The sequence below is a fragment of the Nymphalis io genome, chromosome 30 (assembly GCF_905147045.1).
Source record: "Nymphalis io chromosome 30, ilAglIoxx1.1, whole genome shotgun sequence".
Taxonomy (NCBI): domain Eukaryota; kingdom Metazoa; phylum Arthropoda; class Insecta; order Lepidoptera; family Nymphalidae; genus Nymphalis; species Nymphalis io.
The window spans coordinates 505,409-524,925 of record NC_065917.1 but is presented as its reverse complement, the minus strand read 5'-3'; the positions used below and the strand labels follow the sequence as shown (position 1 = coordinate 524,925).

The 19,517-nt window shown below is 40.4% G+C and overlaps 1 protein-coding gene across 1 annotated transcript; it reads right to left on the bottom strand.

The window, feature by feature from the left end:
• Positions 1 to 9,552: 9,552 nt before the first annotated feature.
• LOC126779827 (uncharacterized) lies at positions 9,553 to 10,745 on the bottom strand. Its single transcript, XM_050503945.1, has 2 exons — positions 10,681 to 10,745; positions 9,553 to 10,081 (listed from the first exon to the last, which is right to left on the bottom strand). Exons 1-2 carry the CDS (start codon positions 10,743 to 10,745, stop codon positions 9,553 to 9,555), a joined length of 594 nt encoding a protein of 197 aa, XP_050359902.1.
• Between the last annotated feature and the right edge of the window lie 8,772 nt (positions 10,746 to 19,517).

The following is a 19,517-nucleotide window of genomic DNA, read 5'->3' as shown; positions in this document are numbered from 1 at the left end:
TACAGATACAATTAATATATTTAATTTATCTAGAATATTCTAGAGAGATCTCGAATTTTACATTGGAGCCGTGTTCTATAGAATTCATGGTATGTACGGGAAGGTTTGCGTGACCCGGCCGATGGCTCTGTAACAAAACAATTTCGTTAATATATAAAAATGGCTGTTTGTGTATCTGTTTGTGATTAATAGAGTTCGGACCGTTTGAATCACCATCATAGTTGAAATTTAGATGTATGTCTCATGGATGATTTTATAATATCCACTTCGTTGTAACGCCGCTAGATGGCGCTGTACCACATTAACAGCCACCTTCCGGGTTTTGCTAGTAAAGTACAAAAGTGTCTGTTGGTCGAAGATATCTCTTCTTAAGAACAAAACTTATTCCAACATGATTCAAAACAGTTACAGTATATAAATGTCCCACAGCTGGGCTAAAACCTCTCCTTCTCAGGAGAAGGTTTGAGCTTATTCCACAACCTGCTTCGATGCATGGATTTCCTTCACCGAACACTTATAAATTAAATGTGTGAAAGTCAGTGGAGCTAGCGATCTCGGATACCAACACTGAGCTGACGATATACTTTATTGGCTCCACAATTCAACTGTAATTAGAAGTTATCGTTGGGTTCGTTGAGCGGTACCTGGTCCCCAGCCCCGCCGTGAACAGCAGCCGGCGGCCCCGCACGAGGTACTCCGGACAGCGGGCGAACCTGAACAGCACGGAGGCCCCTTCGCCCGCCCTCAGCACGTTGTTCGGAGACATTATACCCTAAAGCAAAAAATATATCCGTGGTCAGCGATGAGATGAGCAACCCGATGGTAAGTGGTCACCACCGCCCATAGACATTGACACCGCAATAAATATTAACCATCGCTTACATCAACAATGCGTCACCAACCTTGGGAACTAAGATGTTTTAAAAAAAAAAACTTTATAGTATAAGTTGATAATATGACTACAGTGCCATCTATAATATTATCTTGTAGCTGAATTAAAAAACTTACAGCCACTGGGTCGCTGTTACCCTGGCCCCTTGGGCCAAAAATTAAAGACACGACAGGTTAGGGGGCAACCCCGCGGCCCGTACCCAGACTGGCCTAGGCCAGTTAGGAGGAACCAACTCTCTCTCTTAAAAAACTTTCATTAATAAGACGTATTGCTCGATAAGGGTTTATAAATATGATAAAAAATTGTGTTTAAACTCTTACATAGTTTAATTGTAGCAAAAGAGTTTAGTTTTTTGCCGATTATTTTTAGTAGGATCTACAGTTTGAGCCAGTGTTAGGTTTATATATTATTACCTGAATAAATTATTTTGATTTTGAGCTGTTTGTAAAAATGTATTAATAAGATAAGATATTTATTCAATAAAATGAAAATTAACTTTTGGTTTGATATGTCAGGACTCCAAAAAAATCCTTACCTAATAATAATTTGAAAACACGTTATCAGGGCTATAGAATAAGACTTAGGATACCTAAAATCTGAGCCCCCCCCCCACACTTATGGGAACTAGTAATAAATAAACATACTTACAACGAGCATGGCGTAGTGCGGGGAGTAACCCGTGAGCCCGTGGAGCGTGGTGCGTTGGTACTTGCTGTGGCCCGCCAGGTCCAGGAAAGACACCAGCTTGGCGCTCCTCTCTCCGATGCGCTCCGCTGTCATCAGCTCGGAACAACCGTAGTTGACGACATTACCCCGATTATATGAATGTAATACATTACATGACTTTCATTTTAGGTATAAGTAATACCGGGTAGTGTTGCATGTCGATAGTCCATTATCGATAAAATCGATAGTTTTGGACTATCGATAATCAATGATTTTTCGATAGTATTGACGTATTGATTTTTTCACGAGCCGGTGGGCGTGGTTGGTAGTTACTTGCCTTTCATGCCAAAGGTCGTGGGTTCGATTCCCACCCAGGACAGATATTTGTGTGCATGAACATGTCTGTTTGTCCTGAGTCTGGGTGTAATTATCTATATAAGTATGTATTTACAAAAGAAAAGTAGTATATGTAGTATATCAGTTGTCTGGTTTCCATAACACAAGCTCTGCTTAATTTGGGATCAGATGACCGTGTGTGAATAATGTCCAATATTATTATTATTATTATTTCTATTTAACTTTTAAAGTTTCTCTTCTTTCAAAGGGTTTAAACCGAAAACGCGGGCTGCAGCCAAGCGTTAAGGAGTGTTGCTTATATTAAAAACGTTGATGATAAAGTGGATGATGATATAAACTTTCGGGTGATACGGCAGGTGTTAAGGATTATGGCTTTTTGAAGTATATGGGGGATATACGCTGGCATTTGTAAGGTGTTCAGACTTTGCGTCAAGGATTTTGGCACGATACCTGTGGATGATAGGACTATAGGGACTATGTGTACTGTTTGTGCTTTCCATTGCGTTTTAATTTCTATGGCGAGATCTTGATATTTACTTAACTTTTCAGATATTGTGGTTTGTATGTTATGTGAATTAGGAACGGCTATATCGATAAGATAAATGATTCTATTGATTTTATCATGAACGGTAATATCTGGTCTGTTATAACAGATAGTTTTGTCAGTTATTATTATTCTATCCCAGTAGATTTTGTGGTTTCTAGTGTCTAATACACTTTCCGGTTTATATTTGTAATATGGATTCATTTCTGTTATAAGTTTATATTTGTATGCTAAATGTTGGTGTATGATTGCAGCCACTTGATCATGTCGATGCTTATAATCGGTCTGTGCGAGAGATTTGCAAGCCCCCGTTATGTGCTGAATAGTTTCAGAGGCTGCGTTACATTGTCTACATAAGTCAGTAGGTTGATTATTATCCTTCATTATGTACTTCCTATAGTTACGAGTTGCTATTATTTGGTCTTGAATGGCGAGCATAAAACCTTCGGTCTCAGGGAACAGTTCACCTCGTTTGAGCCATTCGTTCGACTTCTCTTTGTCGACGTGGGGTTGGTTCAAATAGGCTCGGTGCCTCCCATGCAGTGTTTTTTCAGTACATGCCAACATTTGTTGTTGTGTACTTATGATATGTTCGTTTACTTGAGTGTTTTTGTCATGTAGGTTTAATGGTGTAAGCTTTTTGTCTATTTCTGTTGCGTGTCTATGTAGAGGTGAGTGTTCGGATTTATCATGGAAGTATGGTCTGAGTGAGAGTATCTGCTTATTGTGTAAATTGTGTATGTCTATTAATACCCTTCCTCCTTCTTTGCGTGGTAGTGTGAGCCTTTGAATACAAGATTTTGGATGATGTTTCCTATATTTAGTGAAGTGAGTGTTTATAGTACGCTGCAATTTTTTTATGTCACTTTTTGACCATTGTATTATTCCGAAAGAGTACGTAAGTAAGGGTATGGCAAATGTGTTAATAGCTTTTATTGTGTTTTTAGAGTTAAGGTGTGTCTTTAATACGAGATTTAATCGGTGCGAGAATTTTGTAAGCAGTTCTTGTTTTGTCGTAGTTTGTAGTATTTGCCTAGATTGTTTAAAACCAAGGTATTTATATGTGCTTTGTTCATCCATTGGTTCAATTTGTTCACCAGTTTCGAGTGTGTAGCTATTATTAAGGATTTTTCCTTTCGAGATTGACAGAATTTTGCACTTGTCGACACCGAATTTCATATGAATATCTTTGGAGAACTGTTCCGTAATGCTTGCTAACTCAAGCAGCGTGTTTTTGTCAGTGGAGTAAAGTTTTATATCGTCCATGTACATGAGGTGTGATAAGTTATATTGGGTGTTATTACCGTAAAGTGTGAATCCTGTATTGGTTTTATTTAACAAGAGTGAAAGAGGATTTAAGGCCAAGCAAAACCAGAGGGGGCTCAGAACGTCTCCTTGAAAAACTCCTCGTTGGATACGAATTGGTTCAGTAGTTAGAGATTTCATGGACGATTGTTTTATTTTTAATACAGTTTGCCAGTTTTGCATAGAATTTTGAAGAAATGATATGAGGGTTGGGTTTATTTTATACAATTTTAAGACATACAATAACCAGCTACGCGGGACTGAATCAAAGGCTTTTTGATAATCAATAAACATAGTATGGATATCTGATTTTGATTTTACCGCACTACTTAAAATGATTGCATCAAAAGTAAGCTGCTCCTTACAACCTTGGCTATTTTTTCTACACCCCTTTTGCCGTTCGGCTAATATATTATGTTTAGTTAAATGTTTGTATATTTCTTCACTTATGCAAGCTGATAAAATTTTATATATGGTTTGTAAGCAAGTTATTGGTCGGTATTTATCTGGATTTGTGGTATCATGTTTATCTTTAGGTACTAAGTATGTGATTCCATGTGTTATATATTTCGGTAGTAAATGTGGTGATTGAATGAATGTATTTAAGTACTTATGTATGTATGAGTGTATGCTACTAAATTTCTTGTACCAATAGTTGTGAATATTGTCTGAGCCTGGGGATTTCCAATTGTGCATTCGTTTGATGACATCTATAAATGTTTCTATTGGTATGAAGTTGAACTCCATCTCTGGAATATGTGTAGTTATTTCGTTAACCCAGTCTGCATGTTCGTTATGTTCTATGGGGTTTTCCCATGTCTTAGCCCAGAATTGTCGAAATATTTCAGGGGGAGGTATTTCTAGATTTTGCTCATTATCTTTGCAGTTAGATAATAAATTCTATAGAAGATTTTTTCATTGTTAGCAAATGTTTTGTTTTCTATTTTACGGGCAGTACACGTCAAATATCTCTTAAGTCTACTAGCTGCTGCATTGAGTTTCTGTTTTAAGGTATCTAAGAAGTGTTCTATATGCGTGTTTGTATTTTCATATTGTGCGTGTGATTGATATTGTGTCTTTATGAGTTCTACTGCAGCTACTACTTTTTGGTTTCTATTTCCTCTAATAAATTGTGTTAACCTGCCTATATTGGCTCGCAACTTCCTTATTTTATTTTCTAATCTTCTTTGCCAACTAGGTTTTCTGTATGATTTGTTTTGGTGGTTGTTTTGCGTTAAGAATGTCATTCTTGCCCTATTACATTTAGCTGCTGTCCATGCTGCACAGTAAATTATTTTCTGTAGAGTGATAAAATCAGTATCAGTGCTTACAAATTTTGTCAGTATCATCGTATCTATGTATTTCATTATTAATGAAAACTTTTTAGAAGTCCTTTGTTTAGGAATGTATGGTCTGCTAGTTGGTTCAGTATCACAAAAATGTTCTAGAGCATGAACGAATGTGTTCTCTATTTCAGTGTTTACTTCTAAAGTCATATCATGATCGTGGGTGATACTTTCTATGTTTTGTTCATCGATAGGGGTTGATGTAACGGAATCAGTGCATGTAACTGTAGTGTTTTGCATTTTCCTAGCTTGTGAGTTTGTTTCTGAATTAGATTTGAATGCATCGTAGTGTGTAATATTACTTTGTTCTGTTGTTTGTAAATGTTCATTAACTGTGTCTTCCGTTAGTGTGTGTGTATAATGTTGTAGTGTTATGTACAATTAAGAAGGAGTGTTGAGCGAGTAAAAGTTGAAGAGAAAGAGTTTATAGATAGAAAAGACAGTTTATTGAAAGTCACAAACGCACACACACTTTTTTTTTTTTTTTTATATCGCCGGGAGGGCAAATGACTCTACTCCACCTGATGGTAAGTGGTAGTAGAGTCCAAACGCGACGACGGTCAGTACAGACGGGAAAAACGTTCTGCACTAGCCGCCTTCGCCTTGCCGGCCCGCAAGATGCCTCTTCACGCCTCGTTTGAAGGAACCCGGGTTGTAAGAGGAGGGGAATACGTGAGCTGGTAAGGAATTCCATTTTTTGGAAGTGCGACAAAGAAAGGAGTTGCCAAATTTCTTTGTTCGCGATGGAATTGATGTCACAGTTAGGCGGTGACATCGAGAACCAGCTCGCGTGGACTTAAGAAGGAAGGGGGAAGCAGGAATTAGAGAGAATAATTCCTCAGAGCACTCGCCGTGATACAGTCGATAGAAAGCGCTCAGTGCTGCAAGTGCTTCTTCTGACTAAAAGTCAGAAGAAGATGAATGAGTTTAGAAGAGGCACAGAATTACACAGAGACAGTTACAAATTATAAATTATATAAATAGGACGCGGCGGATACAATTTACTTAGAATTTCGAATTGAGTTAATAGCGTGTAAGCGTACAGCTGACTGACTCGATCGGCCGGTGCATCGTCCATCCGCGCGGCGCAAGTGCCGCCCCTCTGTGACGTAGTCGTTCGAGACAATGGGACCGGGCAGCGGCCGATCTATTTATTAACTACTAATAATTATGTTTGCGTGTCCGCTTTACATACAAATAAATATGTGTATTATTTTACAATATATTTTTTTATATTTATTTATTTTTATATTTATGAAAATATATAATTATGCTACATCACCCCCCTTCAGAGACCGGGTTACGGGCATAATAGTCGGGAAATTTTACAATGCGGCCCGAGTGTGTTTTCTTAATATTATCACCGGCAAAAGATAACCTCTGATGTTTCTCTCGTGTGTTGTGATGATGAGTGTGAACGTTGGATGGTGGTGTATTGTGATGGTGTGTGAGAGTGTAGGATGGTAGTGTGTTTGTTGGATCACTAAGTATGTAGGCCGGTTTTAAGCGATCTATCGATACTGTAACCTGTTTACCATTTACCATGATTTTGTACACCTTGTCGCTACGTGAAATAACTAAGTGAGGTCCGGAGTATGCTGGTGTTAGGGATCGTTTAGTGGTGTCGTCTCTGAGGAAAACGTGAGATGATGTGGGTAAGTCCTTATAAATGAAACTTTTGACCTTACCACTGTGGTGTGAGCTTGGCGATGGATGCAAGTTCCGCACAAAACTACGCAACCAAGACAGGTAGTCCGTCATGTCTGCCGTTTCTTCGCTACGAGGATCGAGAAAGTCACCAGGTAGTCGCAGAGGTTGGCCGTAAACAAGTTCAGCCGGTGAGGCTTGTATGTCTTCCTTGTATGCGCTGCGAATTCCCAGTAAGACAAGAGGAAGGGACTCAACCCAAGGTCCATTACCGTGGCAGGTTATTGCAGCCTTGAGCTGCCGGTGAAACCTCTCCACGAGTCCGTTGCACGCTGGGTGATAAGCCGTGGTTCTCCGATGCTGAAAACCAGCACAGACAGACAAATTTTTAAATAGGGCTGATTCGAATTGTCTGCCCCTATCGGTAACTATATCTGTGGGACAACCAAATCGAGATATCCATCCGCTTAATAAGGCCTTTGCCACAGTTTCTGCGGTTATTTCCATTAGAGGGATTGCCTCAGGCCATCGCGTAAAGCGGTCTACGGCCGTAAGGCAGTATCGGTACCCGTGACATAACGGCAAGGGTCCTATCAAATCGATGTGGACAAACGCGAATCTCAATTGTGGCAGTTTAAAATTTCCCACTGGAGCAAAGACATGCCTGGTCACCTTACTGCGTTGGCAAGCGAGGCAATTGCGTACCCAGCTCCGGCAGTCTTTCCTTACTCCAGGCCACACGTAGCGTTCTGAGACCAACTTGGCAGTAGCATTGGCACCAGGATGACTCAAGCAGTGTACACTTTCGTATACCTGCCTGCGTAAGTCTCTGGGAACAAAAGGTCTCGGGGTGGTGCTACTGACATCGCAGTACAGCTTATCCCGAGATCCAGGAATTTTTATTTGCTGGAGTTGCAGAAATGTGTTGCCTTTTAACAGCTCTGATAACTCAGTATCAGAACTTTGAGCTAAAGCTATTCTCTCAGGGTCAACAGGTTGGGTGATTTCCTCAATACGCGACGAAGTATCTGCCACCACGTTGTTTTTACCAGATATATGTCTGATATCGGTGGTAAATTGAGCTATCAGATCGAGGTGGCGAAACTGCCTAGGAGAACAATTGTTCTTACGATTATGAAAAGCGAAGGTGAGAGGTTTGTGGTCTGTGTAGACTACGAAGTCGCGAGCTTCTAACATGTGCCTGAAATATTTGATGCTCTCGTAGATGGCAAGCAGTTCACGATCGTAAGGCGAATACTTGATCTGAGCTGGGCTTAACTTACGAGAGAAGAATGCAAGAGGCTGCCATGCCCCCTCCTTCAGCTGCTGAACGACCGCGCCAACAGCTCTATCCGATGCATCAGTGACCAGGGCCAGCTTTGCGTCGCAGTCTGGATGTGCTAACATGGCGGCTTGACAAAGGCTGTTTTTGCAGCTTTCAAAAGCCTCAACTTCCCGTGCTGTCAAGTTGACTGGACTGGAACCCTTGACAGAACTAGATAGTAGTTCGTTTAAAGGTGCCTGGTAAGTCGCTGCGCCGGGAATAAACCTACGGTAAAAATTCACCATTCCTAAGAAACGACGTAATTGTCTTACCGTCGTTGGAATGGGAAATTCCTTAATGGCATCTACCTTAGACGGCAGTGGTGTTGTTCCCTGAGCTGTGATGCGATGACCTAAGAACGTGACCTCGGATACACCGAAGATACACTTAGAGCTGTTTATAACCATACCGTATTCTCGGAGTCTGGTGAAGAGCTGGTGGAGGTGCATCTCGTCGGTCTGTTGGTCTTTTGAAAATACGAGGAAATCGTCCAGGAAAGCATATGTGAAGTCAAGACCTCTGAGCATTTCGTCGACGAAACGCTGAAACGTCTGTCCGGCGTTACGAAGTCCAAACGTCATGTATGGAAATTCATAAAGTCCGAACGGCGTTGTAATAGCGGTCTTCGGAATATCCTCTGGATTCACCCTGATTTGGTTGTACGCCTTTTCCAGATCTATTGTGGAGAATACAGTACAGCCGGAGAGGCTGTGAGTGAAGTCCTGTATGTGACGGATGGGATACCTGTCTGGAATCGTGCGAGCGTTGAGCATCCTATAGTCGCCACAAGGTCGCCAGCCGTCATTTTTCTTTGGCGCTAGGTGTAAAGGCGATGCCCATGGTGATTCGGAAGGACGACAGATACCACTTTGCAGCATGGTTTAAAATTCAGCCTTCGCAATTTTAAGCTTGTCTGGTGCTAGCCGGCGAGGTGTACAAAATACTGGTGGTCCAGGTGTTGTTTTAATGAAGTGCATCGTATTGTGTGAGTGTGTACGGTGTATGCCAGGTGGGCGAGTAATATCGGGGTACTGTCGTAGTATGTCGTGGTATGCAGAATTACCAGAGATTACCTTTACCGATGATATTACGTCTGCTGAATGGGCAGACGAAGCCGGGGACGTAAGCGTAGTTGTGTTGTCGATAAGACGCTGGTTTCTGCAATCAACAATTAAATTGTAATAAGACAAAAAATCCACGCCTATTATCGCCTTCGTAACGTCCGCAATAATAAATCTCCAAGTAAAGTCACGGCGTAACCCTAAGTTTAAATTTAAATTAATAAAACCGTAAGTATAAATTTGTGTACCGTTTGCCGCACTTAACTCGAACTTCGTTTTTTCACGTCGTCCTGATAAGGCTGATCGGGGGAAAACGCATAGATCGCTACCGGTGTCCACTAAAAATTGGTTTTTGGTTCTGCGATCGGTCACGAATAAGCGGCCGGTACTCGGGCAATCACTGGCCGCCATTACTGATCGCCCTTTGCGTTTCCCGACGCTCGGTAGTCACATGGCGGTATACACTTTTTAGCACGTTCGCCGAAATGTTGATGGTACCAGCAGTGTGATGAAGATTTTGATCGCGTAGAACTCGAGCGATGACGACTGCGGTTCCGGTATCTAGACCGTCCGCGCTCTCTCGACATCCTTTCTATTTTTTCAGTTAAACTAGCGACTTGTTTAGCCAGGGCTGCAATTTCGGTATTTTCACTGCTATTACTCGTGACGGCTGATGTTGACGCCATTTGAGGTCCGACCACGTCGCTAATTCGGTCAGCTAATTCCGCCAGATCGTCCATCGTGCTTTTCGATTGAGAAGCAATAATTGCTTGCATATTATGAGGGAGTCGACTTGCCCATATAGTGCGCAGGAAGTCTTCTGGTACTCCAGGTCCAGCTAAGTTCGTAAGATGCCTGTAGAACTGTGAAGGTTTCCTGTCTCCTAATTCCTCGTGCATGAGGAGCTGCTTTAATTTCTTCTCCTTGGAAGCAGATAATCTTTTTATCAACTCGCTTTTTAGCCTTTCATATTTATTAGTATTTTTTTTTTTTTTTTTTTAGAATAGGAAGGTGGACGAGCATATGGGCCACCTGATGGTAAGTGGTCACCAACGCTCTTAGACATTGGCATTGTAAGAAATGTCAACCATCGCTTACATATCCAATGCGCCACCAACCTTGGGAACTAAGATTTTATGTCCCTTGTGCCTGTAATTACACTGGCTCACTCACCCTTCAAACCGGAACACAACAATATCAAGTATAGCTGTTTTGCGGTAGAATATCTGATGAGTGGGTGGTACCTACCCAGACGAGCTTGCACAAAGCCCTACCACCAGTAATATCTGATGAGTGGGTGGTACCTACAAAGTGGGTGGTACCTACTGAGTGGGTGGTACCTACTTGGGGGGTAGGTGATTATGTCCTCCACCTCGCAAGCATATTGAGGGTCCAAATTCCCCGTTACATAATAAAACTTGTTCTCGTCAGTTTTTATATTTGACAGAGCAAACTGTGCTTCCATCTGGGAGAACCAAAGAGCTGGTTTCTCGGCGTAAAATGGTGGGATTCTTACACCAACCCGAAATGATTCATACGTGGTCTCACCCGCATGTTCCGGAACGTTCGGTGCCATTTCGATGCGTGCTTTAGGCTCGCTCATCTTGCTTGTGTTCTTCGGGGTCACCAGTTGTAGGGTTAAGTACAATTAAGAAGGAGTGTTGAGCGAGTAAAAGTTGAAGAGAAAGAGTTTATAGATAGAAAAGACAGTTTATTGAAAGTCACAAGCACACACACACTAAAAGTCAGAAGAAGAAGAATGAGTTTAGAAGAGGCACAGAATTACACAGAGACAGTTACAAATTATAAATTATATAAATAGGACGCGGCGGATACAATTTACTTAGAATTTCGAATTGAGTTAATAGCGTGTAAGCGTACAGCTGACTGACTCGATCGGCCGGTGCATCGTCCATCCGCGCGGCGCAAGTGCCGCCCCTCTGTGACGTAGTCGTTCGAGACAATGGGACCGGGCAGCGGCCGATCTATTTATTAACTACTAATAATTATGTTTGCGTGTCCGCTTTACATACAAATAAATATGTGTATTATTTTACAATATATTTTTTTATATTTATTTATTTTTATATTTATGAAAATATATAATTATGCTACAATGTAATTCATCTGCTACTTGTTGTTTAATCAGTGTTAATCTATCTTGTTTAATATACCGTAACCGTACCGTAACAGCCTGTGATTGTCCCACTGCTGGGCTAAAGGCCTCCTCTCCTCTTTTTGAGGAGAAGGTTTGGAGCTTATTCCACCACGCTGCTCCAATGCGGGTTGGTAGAATTCACATGTGGCAGAACTTCAGTGAAATTAGACACATGCAGGTTTCCTCACGATGTTTTCCTTCACCGTAAAGCACGAGATGAATTATAATCACAAATTAAGCACATGAAAATTCAGTGGTGCTTGCCCGGGTTTGAACCAACGATCATCGGTTAAGATTCACGCGTTCTTACCACAGGGCCATCTCGGCTCATAAACTCCATCTCTGGAACTCCCAGAACTCCATCTCTGGAATATGTGTAGTTATTTCGTTAACCCAGTCTGCATGTTCATTATGTTCTATGGGGTTTTCCCATGTCTTAGCCCAGAATTGTCGAAATATTTCAGGGGGAGGTATTTCTAGATTTTGCTCATTATCTTTGCAGTTAGATAATAAATTTCTATAGAAGATTTTTTCATTGTTAGCAAATGTTTTGTTTTCTATTTTACGGGCAGTACACGTCAAATATCTCTTAAGTCTACTAGCTGCTGCATTGAGTTTTTGTTTTAAGGTATCTAAGAAGTGTTCTATATGCGTGTTTGTATTTTCATATTGTGCGTGTGATTGATATTGTGTCTTTATGAGATCTACTGCAGCTACTACTTTTGGGTTTCTATTTCCTCTAATAAATTGTGTTAACCTGCCTATATTGACTCGCAACTTCCTTATTTTATTTTCTAATCTTCTTTGCCAGCTAGGTTTTCTGTATGATTTGTTTTGATGGTTGTTTTATGTTAAGAATGTCATTCTTGCCCCATTACATTTAGCTGCTGTCCATGCTGCACAGTAAATTATTGTCTGTAGAGTGATAAAATCAGTATCAGTGTTTACAAATTTTGTCAGTATCATCGTATCTATGTATTTCATTATTAATGAAAACATTTTAGAAGTCCTTTGTTTAGGAATGTATGGTCTGCTAGTTGGTTCAGTATCACAAAAATGTTCTAGAGCATGAACGAATGTGTTCTCTATTTCAGTGTTTTCTTCTAAAGTCATATCATGATCGTGGGTGATACTTTCTATGTTTTGTTCATCGATAGGGGTTGATGTAACGGAATCAGTGCATGTAACTGTAGTGTTTTGCATTTTCCTAGCTTGTGAGTTTGTTTCTGAATTAGATTTGAATGCATCGTAGTGTGTAATATTACTTTGTTCTGTTGTTTGTAAATGTTCATTATCTGTGTCTTCCGTTAGTGTGTGTGTATAATGTAATTCATCTGCTACTTGTTGTTTAATCAGTGTTAATCTATCTTGTTTAATATATTTATTATTTATTATTGCCCTTCGTTGATCCGCTAATCTTTGCTCTGTAATGTGTGTAAACTCTGGGTATAAGTTTATAAACTCTTCATACAAACGTTTTCTATAAGCGGTCTTATTAGTCTCTAATTGTGTTATTTTGAAATAAATCCTAATAATTGCTTCATTGCATTCATTTGTCCATTTCATACGTTTTCCTGTTAGTGTGTTAAGGGATGTTTTAAGATTTGTGGCGTTTTGTTGTATCTGAGTTTGGATTACTTGCAATTCTGTTTTAACTTCATCGTAAATCTGATCAATGGTTTCTTGTGATAATAATTTCTTTTGTATAATAGCTCTACATTGGTCACCAATTCTCTGTCTGCTTACTTCCATATGTGGATATTTATCTATAAATTTTATATGTAATGAAGAAAGATATGAATTTGTGTCTGATTCTAAATTTGTAAGATATAGGTAGATACGTAGGATGAACTTATTCATTTCCATACTCCATTTTTTACGTTTTTTTACGCCACTGGTGGTGGGCACAGGTTCACTGACAAAATTTGTCTCCTGTTCAACATCCGCCAGTTGAGCACCGGTTGATGATGAATTTGGTGAAGATGCATACAAAATTGGTGATGAAGAGGGTATTGATGGGAATAAAGATTTAGAGGATGAATTAGAAGTCTGCGTGGACTCTTCTTCTAACGATGGCACGTTCGCCTGTATATATTTTTTAGTTTTAACCCTATTTATCATATTATTCCCACGAGTAGCTAGGGACATAAAAGTCAATCACAGCAGAGCCCTGCATTCACTGTGATAAGGGTAAATTAAATTAGAGTCCCCTTGTCTCTAAAGTTCGCATACTAACGACTAAGCACCCCCTTAGCCATGGAGCCCTCGGCGTACGATGTTCCACCTTGGCTTGGGTTGTATCTCTCTTGGTCTGTCTTCTCATCTTAGGCCAATCCAACATGAGTAGATCTATTGGCATAGCCCTAAGAATCATTGAAGCGCACAAGCCCCACCACGTCGGCAATGTAAAGATACGTCTTTTTTTTTTTTTTATAGAATAGGAAGGTGGACGAGCATATGGGCCACCTGATGGTAAGTGGTCACCAAACGCCCTTAGACATTGGCATTGTAAGAAATGTCAACCATCGCTTATAGCCAATGCGCCACCAACCTTGGGAACTAAGATTTTATGTCCCTTGTGCCTGTAATTACACTGGCTCACTCACCCTTCAAACCGGAACACAACAATAACAAGTACTGCTGTTTGGCGGTAGAATATCTGATGAGTGGGTGGTACCTACCCAGACGAGCTCGCACAAAGCCCTACCACCAGTAAGTCGGTGGGGTTAACATTTTTATTATTATATTATTATTGCTTTCTCAAGATATGTAATGTAGTAGGCCCAGTAACAACACTATTATTAATGAAGTTTTATTAAATCGTTACTATCGAATGAATACCTATGGATTGCTGTTATCAATAGTATTAATAATAATAATGTCCTCCAGACCGATTTCGGCCACGGCGGCTAATCTCAAGAGAGATTAGCCAACTACGCAGGAGATATTATAGTGCACAAGTGTGTGCGCAAACACAGGTGCACTCTCTACTCCCTAACTCTCATAATCCGATGGGACGGCGACCAGACACGACCGGAAAGAGTTCAGGCGCAGGACCAACGGCTTTACGTGCTTTCCGAGGCACGGGAGTGTACACACTTCCAACTTCCAGACTCCGGGCTGCTACTGAAAATTTTCTGACAGAAAAACCCAATAACTTTTTATTGGCCCGACCTGGGAATTGAAACCAGGACCTCCGGGGTCTGCGGTCTTATATTAAGCCACTAGACCAACGAGGCAGGCAAACGAGTTATCAATAGTATTGTGAACAGAGAGCTATAGTAACTATCGATAATATCGACAATATTGACACAAGACGATACTTTCGGAAGTACTGTCGATAATAGTTTTCGAGGTCAAACTATCGATAGTTCTGCAACACTGATACCTGGGATTAGGTAAATGAAAGTACAATTTATTAGATTACAAAAACAATCACTTCTACACTATATATACTCCGTAGCGAATATCTAGACAGCGCGATTCAGGAATGTGACAATTCGAATGAGCGCCATCTATCGTTAACGGGGTGTAACATACGCCACCATACAACTGGATAATAGAATAACGGAAGCTTTTACAAGGATTAATATAATTGAAAAATGAGTATGAAAACTAGATAAAGATGTTTAAACAACTTGTAGCCGAAATGGCCCAGTGGTAAGAACGCCTGAATCTTAACCAATGATCGTGAGTTCAAACCCGGGCAAGCACCACTGAATTTTCATGTGCTTAATTTGTGATTATAATTCATCTCTGCTTGACGGTGAAGGAAAACATCGTGAGGAAACCTGCATGTGTCTAATTTCACTGAAATTCTGCCACATGTGTATTCCACCAACCCGCCTTTAGCCCAGCAGTGGGACATTCACAGGCTGTTACGGATACGAACGGTTTAGACAACTGCACGGGACTAATAATGGTACTTGTGTGTGCGTGCAAGCACAGACAGTCTCTATTCCCACACACTCTTAATCCTATTGAGAACCGAGATGGTAGTGAATAGAATGTGTAAATCGTTACCAATGATAGCGTGTTAAAACCCAGATTAGCACCACTAAATTGGAACAGCGTATTGGAATAAGCTCCTCATCAAAGGGAGAAGAGGGATTAGCCAAGCAGTGGGACATAGACATTTACATAATCCCAGGGTGAAAATTAGAGAGTTCAGGCGCAAACAATGTCTTTACACGCTTCCAAATCTCACTTCTACAACAACTTACTTTTACTTTTTTTTTTTCTATTTACTTATTATAAAAAAATAACACCTCTGCTGGGCTAAGACCTCCCCTCCACTTGTGATTTGGAGCTCTAACTTGCAGCTTCAATGCGGGTTGATGGATATACATAGCAATACTTCATCCCATAAAAGCAGATCTCCTGACAATGTGCCCATTAATTAAGCACATCAAAGTGCAGTGGTGTTTGCCCGGGCCTTGCAAGTGGGTGGGGGATTGTTCTTAATTTAAATAAACGTCAAAATAATCATTAGCGCACCTGAGCATCGAAGCCGAGTATCTCGTGGCTGAGCGAGGACGTCCTACCACTTTTCACTTCGTGCAAATGCCTGAACATGTTCAGGCGAGCGCTCCCTCTACCGTTATCGAGTTCACCTGTAGAAAAGAAAAACTATTGTATTGCGCACTACAAACAGCTCACATACCATCAACCAATGACGTCATTACAATTTCAAGATCAAATTTTATACTGCCATTGTAATTACAACTAAGTTTCTTGACCATAAAATATTTATCTGAGGATAAAATAAATGATATTACAATATAATATTAACAAAGTCGGTTTTTGTCCCGACTGAGTAGGTATCATTTAATTTGTTTAAAAATGTAACAGCATTTTTACCCACAGCTGGGATAAGGCGTCATCTCCTTATTACGAGTACACACGTATAGGATCTCTACATGATAATGGAATCAAAAACTTCTGGATACGAAGCCTTATAAATATTTTTTTTTATAGAATAGGAAGGCGGACGAGCATATGGGCCACCTGATGGTAAGTGGTCACCAACGCCCATAGACATTGGCATTGCAAGAAATGTTAACCATCGCTTACATCGCCAATGCGCCACCAACCTTGGGAACTAAGATGTTATGTCCCTTGTGCCTGTAATTAAATACTCAATATTTAATTTAGTTACTAGAACTCACGACTTCAACAAGATAATAACGAACGTACCTTGAGTGAGAACGCCTATGAGCGTCGACTTGCCCGCCTCGTTCGCCCCCATCACCGCGACCCGCAGCTCGACGCTCTTCTGCGTGTCCGCCAGCTGCGAACCGAGTACGTACTGTAGCGTAGACAGGTTTAGACAGAGATAGAATTATCAAATCTTTTGACCCTTATCGTGTAACCAGTTTTGGTGTTTGTTGAAACTTGACAGTTGGTGCGTTCATTGTGTTTGTTCGGTTAAGTTAGTTATGCTATTTGTCGGTAGATGGCGTTAACCAAAAGAGTCTCAATTCTGAATCGCGCTGGCCAGAACCCAAAATAAAACCATAAAGTGTTTAAAAATTTTATATTTTTTTGTCTTTCAATACATTATATATTTCCAGGTGTGTTTTAATTTATCGTGTTAAGTAGTAAATTATATTTCAATTGTGTTAAGTGAACAGTTTGGTCCTTCGAGCCGGATTTAAAAAGCGTACGTAAGTTTTAATTAACAGATGTGAACTTAGAAAATATTTGAAGTGTCAGGACTTAGAATAAAATTTTGTAAAGTGGACTTCAATATAGACTTAGAAAATTCCGTTTAATAAAACTAAACACTTAGAAAAAACAAGTAAATGGGACAGCAAAATTCGATCAATAAAACACTTAGAAAAATTTAGTGAATTTCGGACTTGTAAAATTTGTGTATCTGTTTTGTACTTACTACTTTGGAACTTTAATTTAATATTAACAATGGAAGACATAAATCAAATAATTAGTGTTCAGGAAGAGAAATTTGATCAAATATTGAAAGGAAAACGAAATTACAATAAATCACCAAAACAAAGGATTACTTTAAGTTATCTAGAGACACGTTTGGAGACGCTAGAAAACATATGGCAAACATTTAAATCTGGTCATGATCAAGTTATAGCACATATCAAGAAGGAAAATAGAAAAGATTTTAAGTATTTTTCTAATGATATATGTAATCAATGTGAGGAGTCATATATAGAATACAAAAGTGAATTGAAAAATCAACTTCAAGAAACGAGGCTCCGGGGGTAGACTCCCGTAGCAGTCGTCGGAATCGTCGGCGTCGGATGATCTGAGGGCCAAATCGAATATATTTAACATTGATCTTATTTCGATTAATGCCATCCGCGTTCGGTGAGACCGACTCACTGTTTATGATCTCCTGGTACATTAACACTGTAATCCTAACTGGAACTAATTGACTCTTTTAATCTAATCGTTCGGTGAGACCGACTCACTGTTTATGATCTCCTGCTACATTAACACTGTAATCCTAACTGAAACTAATTGACTCTTTTAATCTAATCGTTCGGTGAGACCGACTCACTGTTTATGATCTCCTGCTACATTAACACTGTAATCCTAACTGAAACTAATTGACTCTTTTAATCTAATCGTTCGGTGAGACCGTCTCACTGTTTATGTTCTCCTGGTACATTAACATCGTAATCCTAATTCTAAATCTTTGAAACTAATAATAATAATATCCTGGGACATTTTCACACACGGCCATCTGATCCCAAATTAAGCTCTTACAAAACTCGTGCTTTGGAAACCTGACAACTGATATACTACATATACTACTTTTCTTTTGTAAATACATACTTATACAGAAAATGTAACCAGAAAATATAACCTAACCTGTCCTAACCTAACCTAACAGTGTGTCGGTCTCACCGAACGATTAGATTAAAAGAGTTAATTTTGACGAGACGTTTGGCGCGGTTGGTAGATACTTGCCTTTTCACGCCGAAGGTTGTGGGTTCGATTCCCACCCAGGACAGACATTTGTGTGCATGAAAATGTCTGTTTGTCCTGAGTCTGAGCGTAATTTTCTGTATAAGTATGTATTTACAAAAGAAAAGTAGTATATGTAGTATATCAGTTGTCATGTTTCCATAGCAGGAGTTTTGTACGAGCTTAATTTGGGATCAGATGGCCGTGTGTGAAAAATGTCCCAGGATATTATTATTATTAGTTTCAAACATTTAGAATTATGATTACGTTGTTAATGTACCAGGAGAACATAAACAGTGAGACAGTTTCACCGAACAATTAGATTAAAAGAGTCAATTAGTTTCAATTATAATCAATGCTGTTTCTCACGGAGACGCAAATACTCCACCCTGCCGACACCAGCTACCTTAACTATCCCGGCTACATGCTAAAAGAATCTTTTAAAGCGAAAGCCGGAGTATGCTTGTTCGTCAGGGCGGGTGTTTGTTATCACCGATTGCGCTGTTTGGAGGACCCCTCCTTCTCCATGTTGGTGGTACGTGTGGACCTGGTTCGTCAGAGTCGAGTCTACGTGTGCCTCTACAGATCCCACAATGGTGACTTGGAGACAAGCCGATTATTTGACCATCTTAGTCGGGTGGCAGATGCTGCGCAAGAACAGTTTCCTAACGCGGAATTGGTGTTTTTTGGGGGATTTTAATGCTCACCATGAATCATGGTTGAAATCCCTCAAAACTGACCATGCTGGAGAACTGCTCATGCTTTTGCTCTCAAATACGACTTGACCCAACTGGTTGATCAGCCCACCAGGATCCCAGACATTGATGGGCAAGCGCCTTCTCTACTGGATCTTCTGCTGACTTCTCACCCGGTGGAATATCAGGTTGTGGTTCAAGCTCCACTTGGTTCTTCGGATCACAGCCTTATATCTACCAAAGTGCCACAGGCCAAGCTGCCGCCATCAGCGGTATGCAAACGTCGCGTTTGGCACTATAAGTCGGCAGATTGGGACGGTATGCGCGATTACTATGCGTCAGTCCCTTGGAAGGAACGTTGCTTCAGTGGGAATGACCCGACAGCTAGTGCCGCTGCTGTTGCTGATGAGATCATGTTAGGAATGGAATACTACATTCCTAGCTCAGATCTCATCAATAGGGGTACGCGTAACCGTTGGTTCACTCGTGAATGTGCCGACGCTGTATCATCTAAGCAGGCGGCATATCGCACGTGGATCAACGGCTGCATTAGCGGGGCATCTAACATTGACTCACTGAA

Bases quoted from the DNA above. Each gene is read 5' to 3' on its own strand.
- LOC126779827 (XM_050503945.1), bottom strand. From the start codon at position 10,745: ATGAGCGAGCCTAAAGCACGCATCGAAATGGCACCGAACGTTCCGGAA. The intron at 10,082-10,680 runs GTATGAATCATT...GTTGATAAAAAG, and splicing joins GAACATGCGGGTGAGACCAC to ATTATCTGCTTCCAAGGAGA.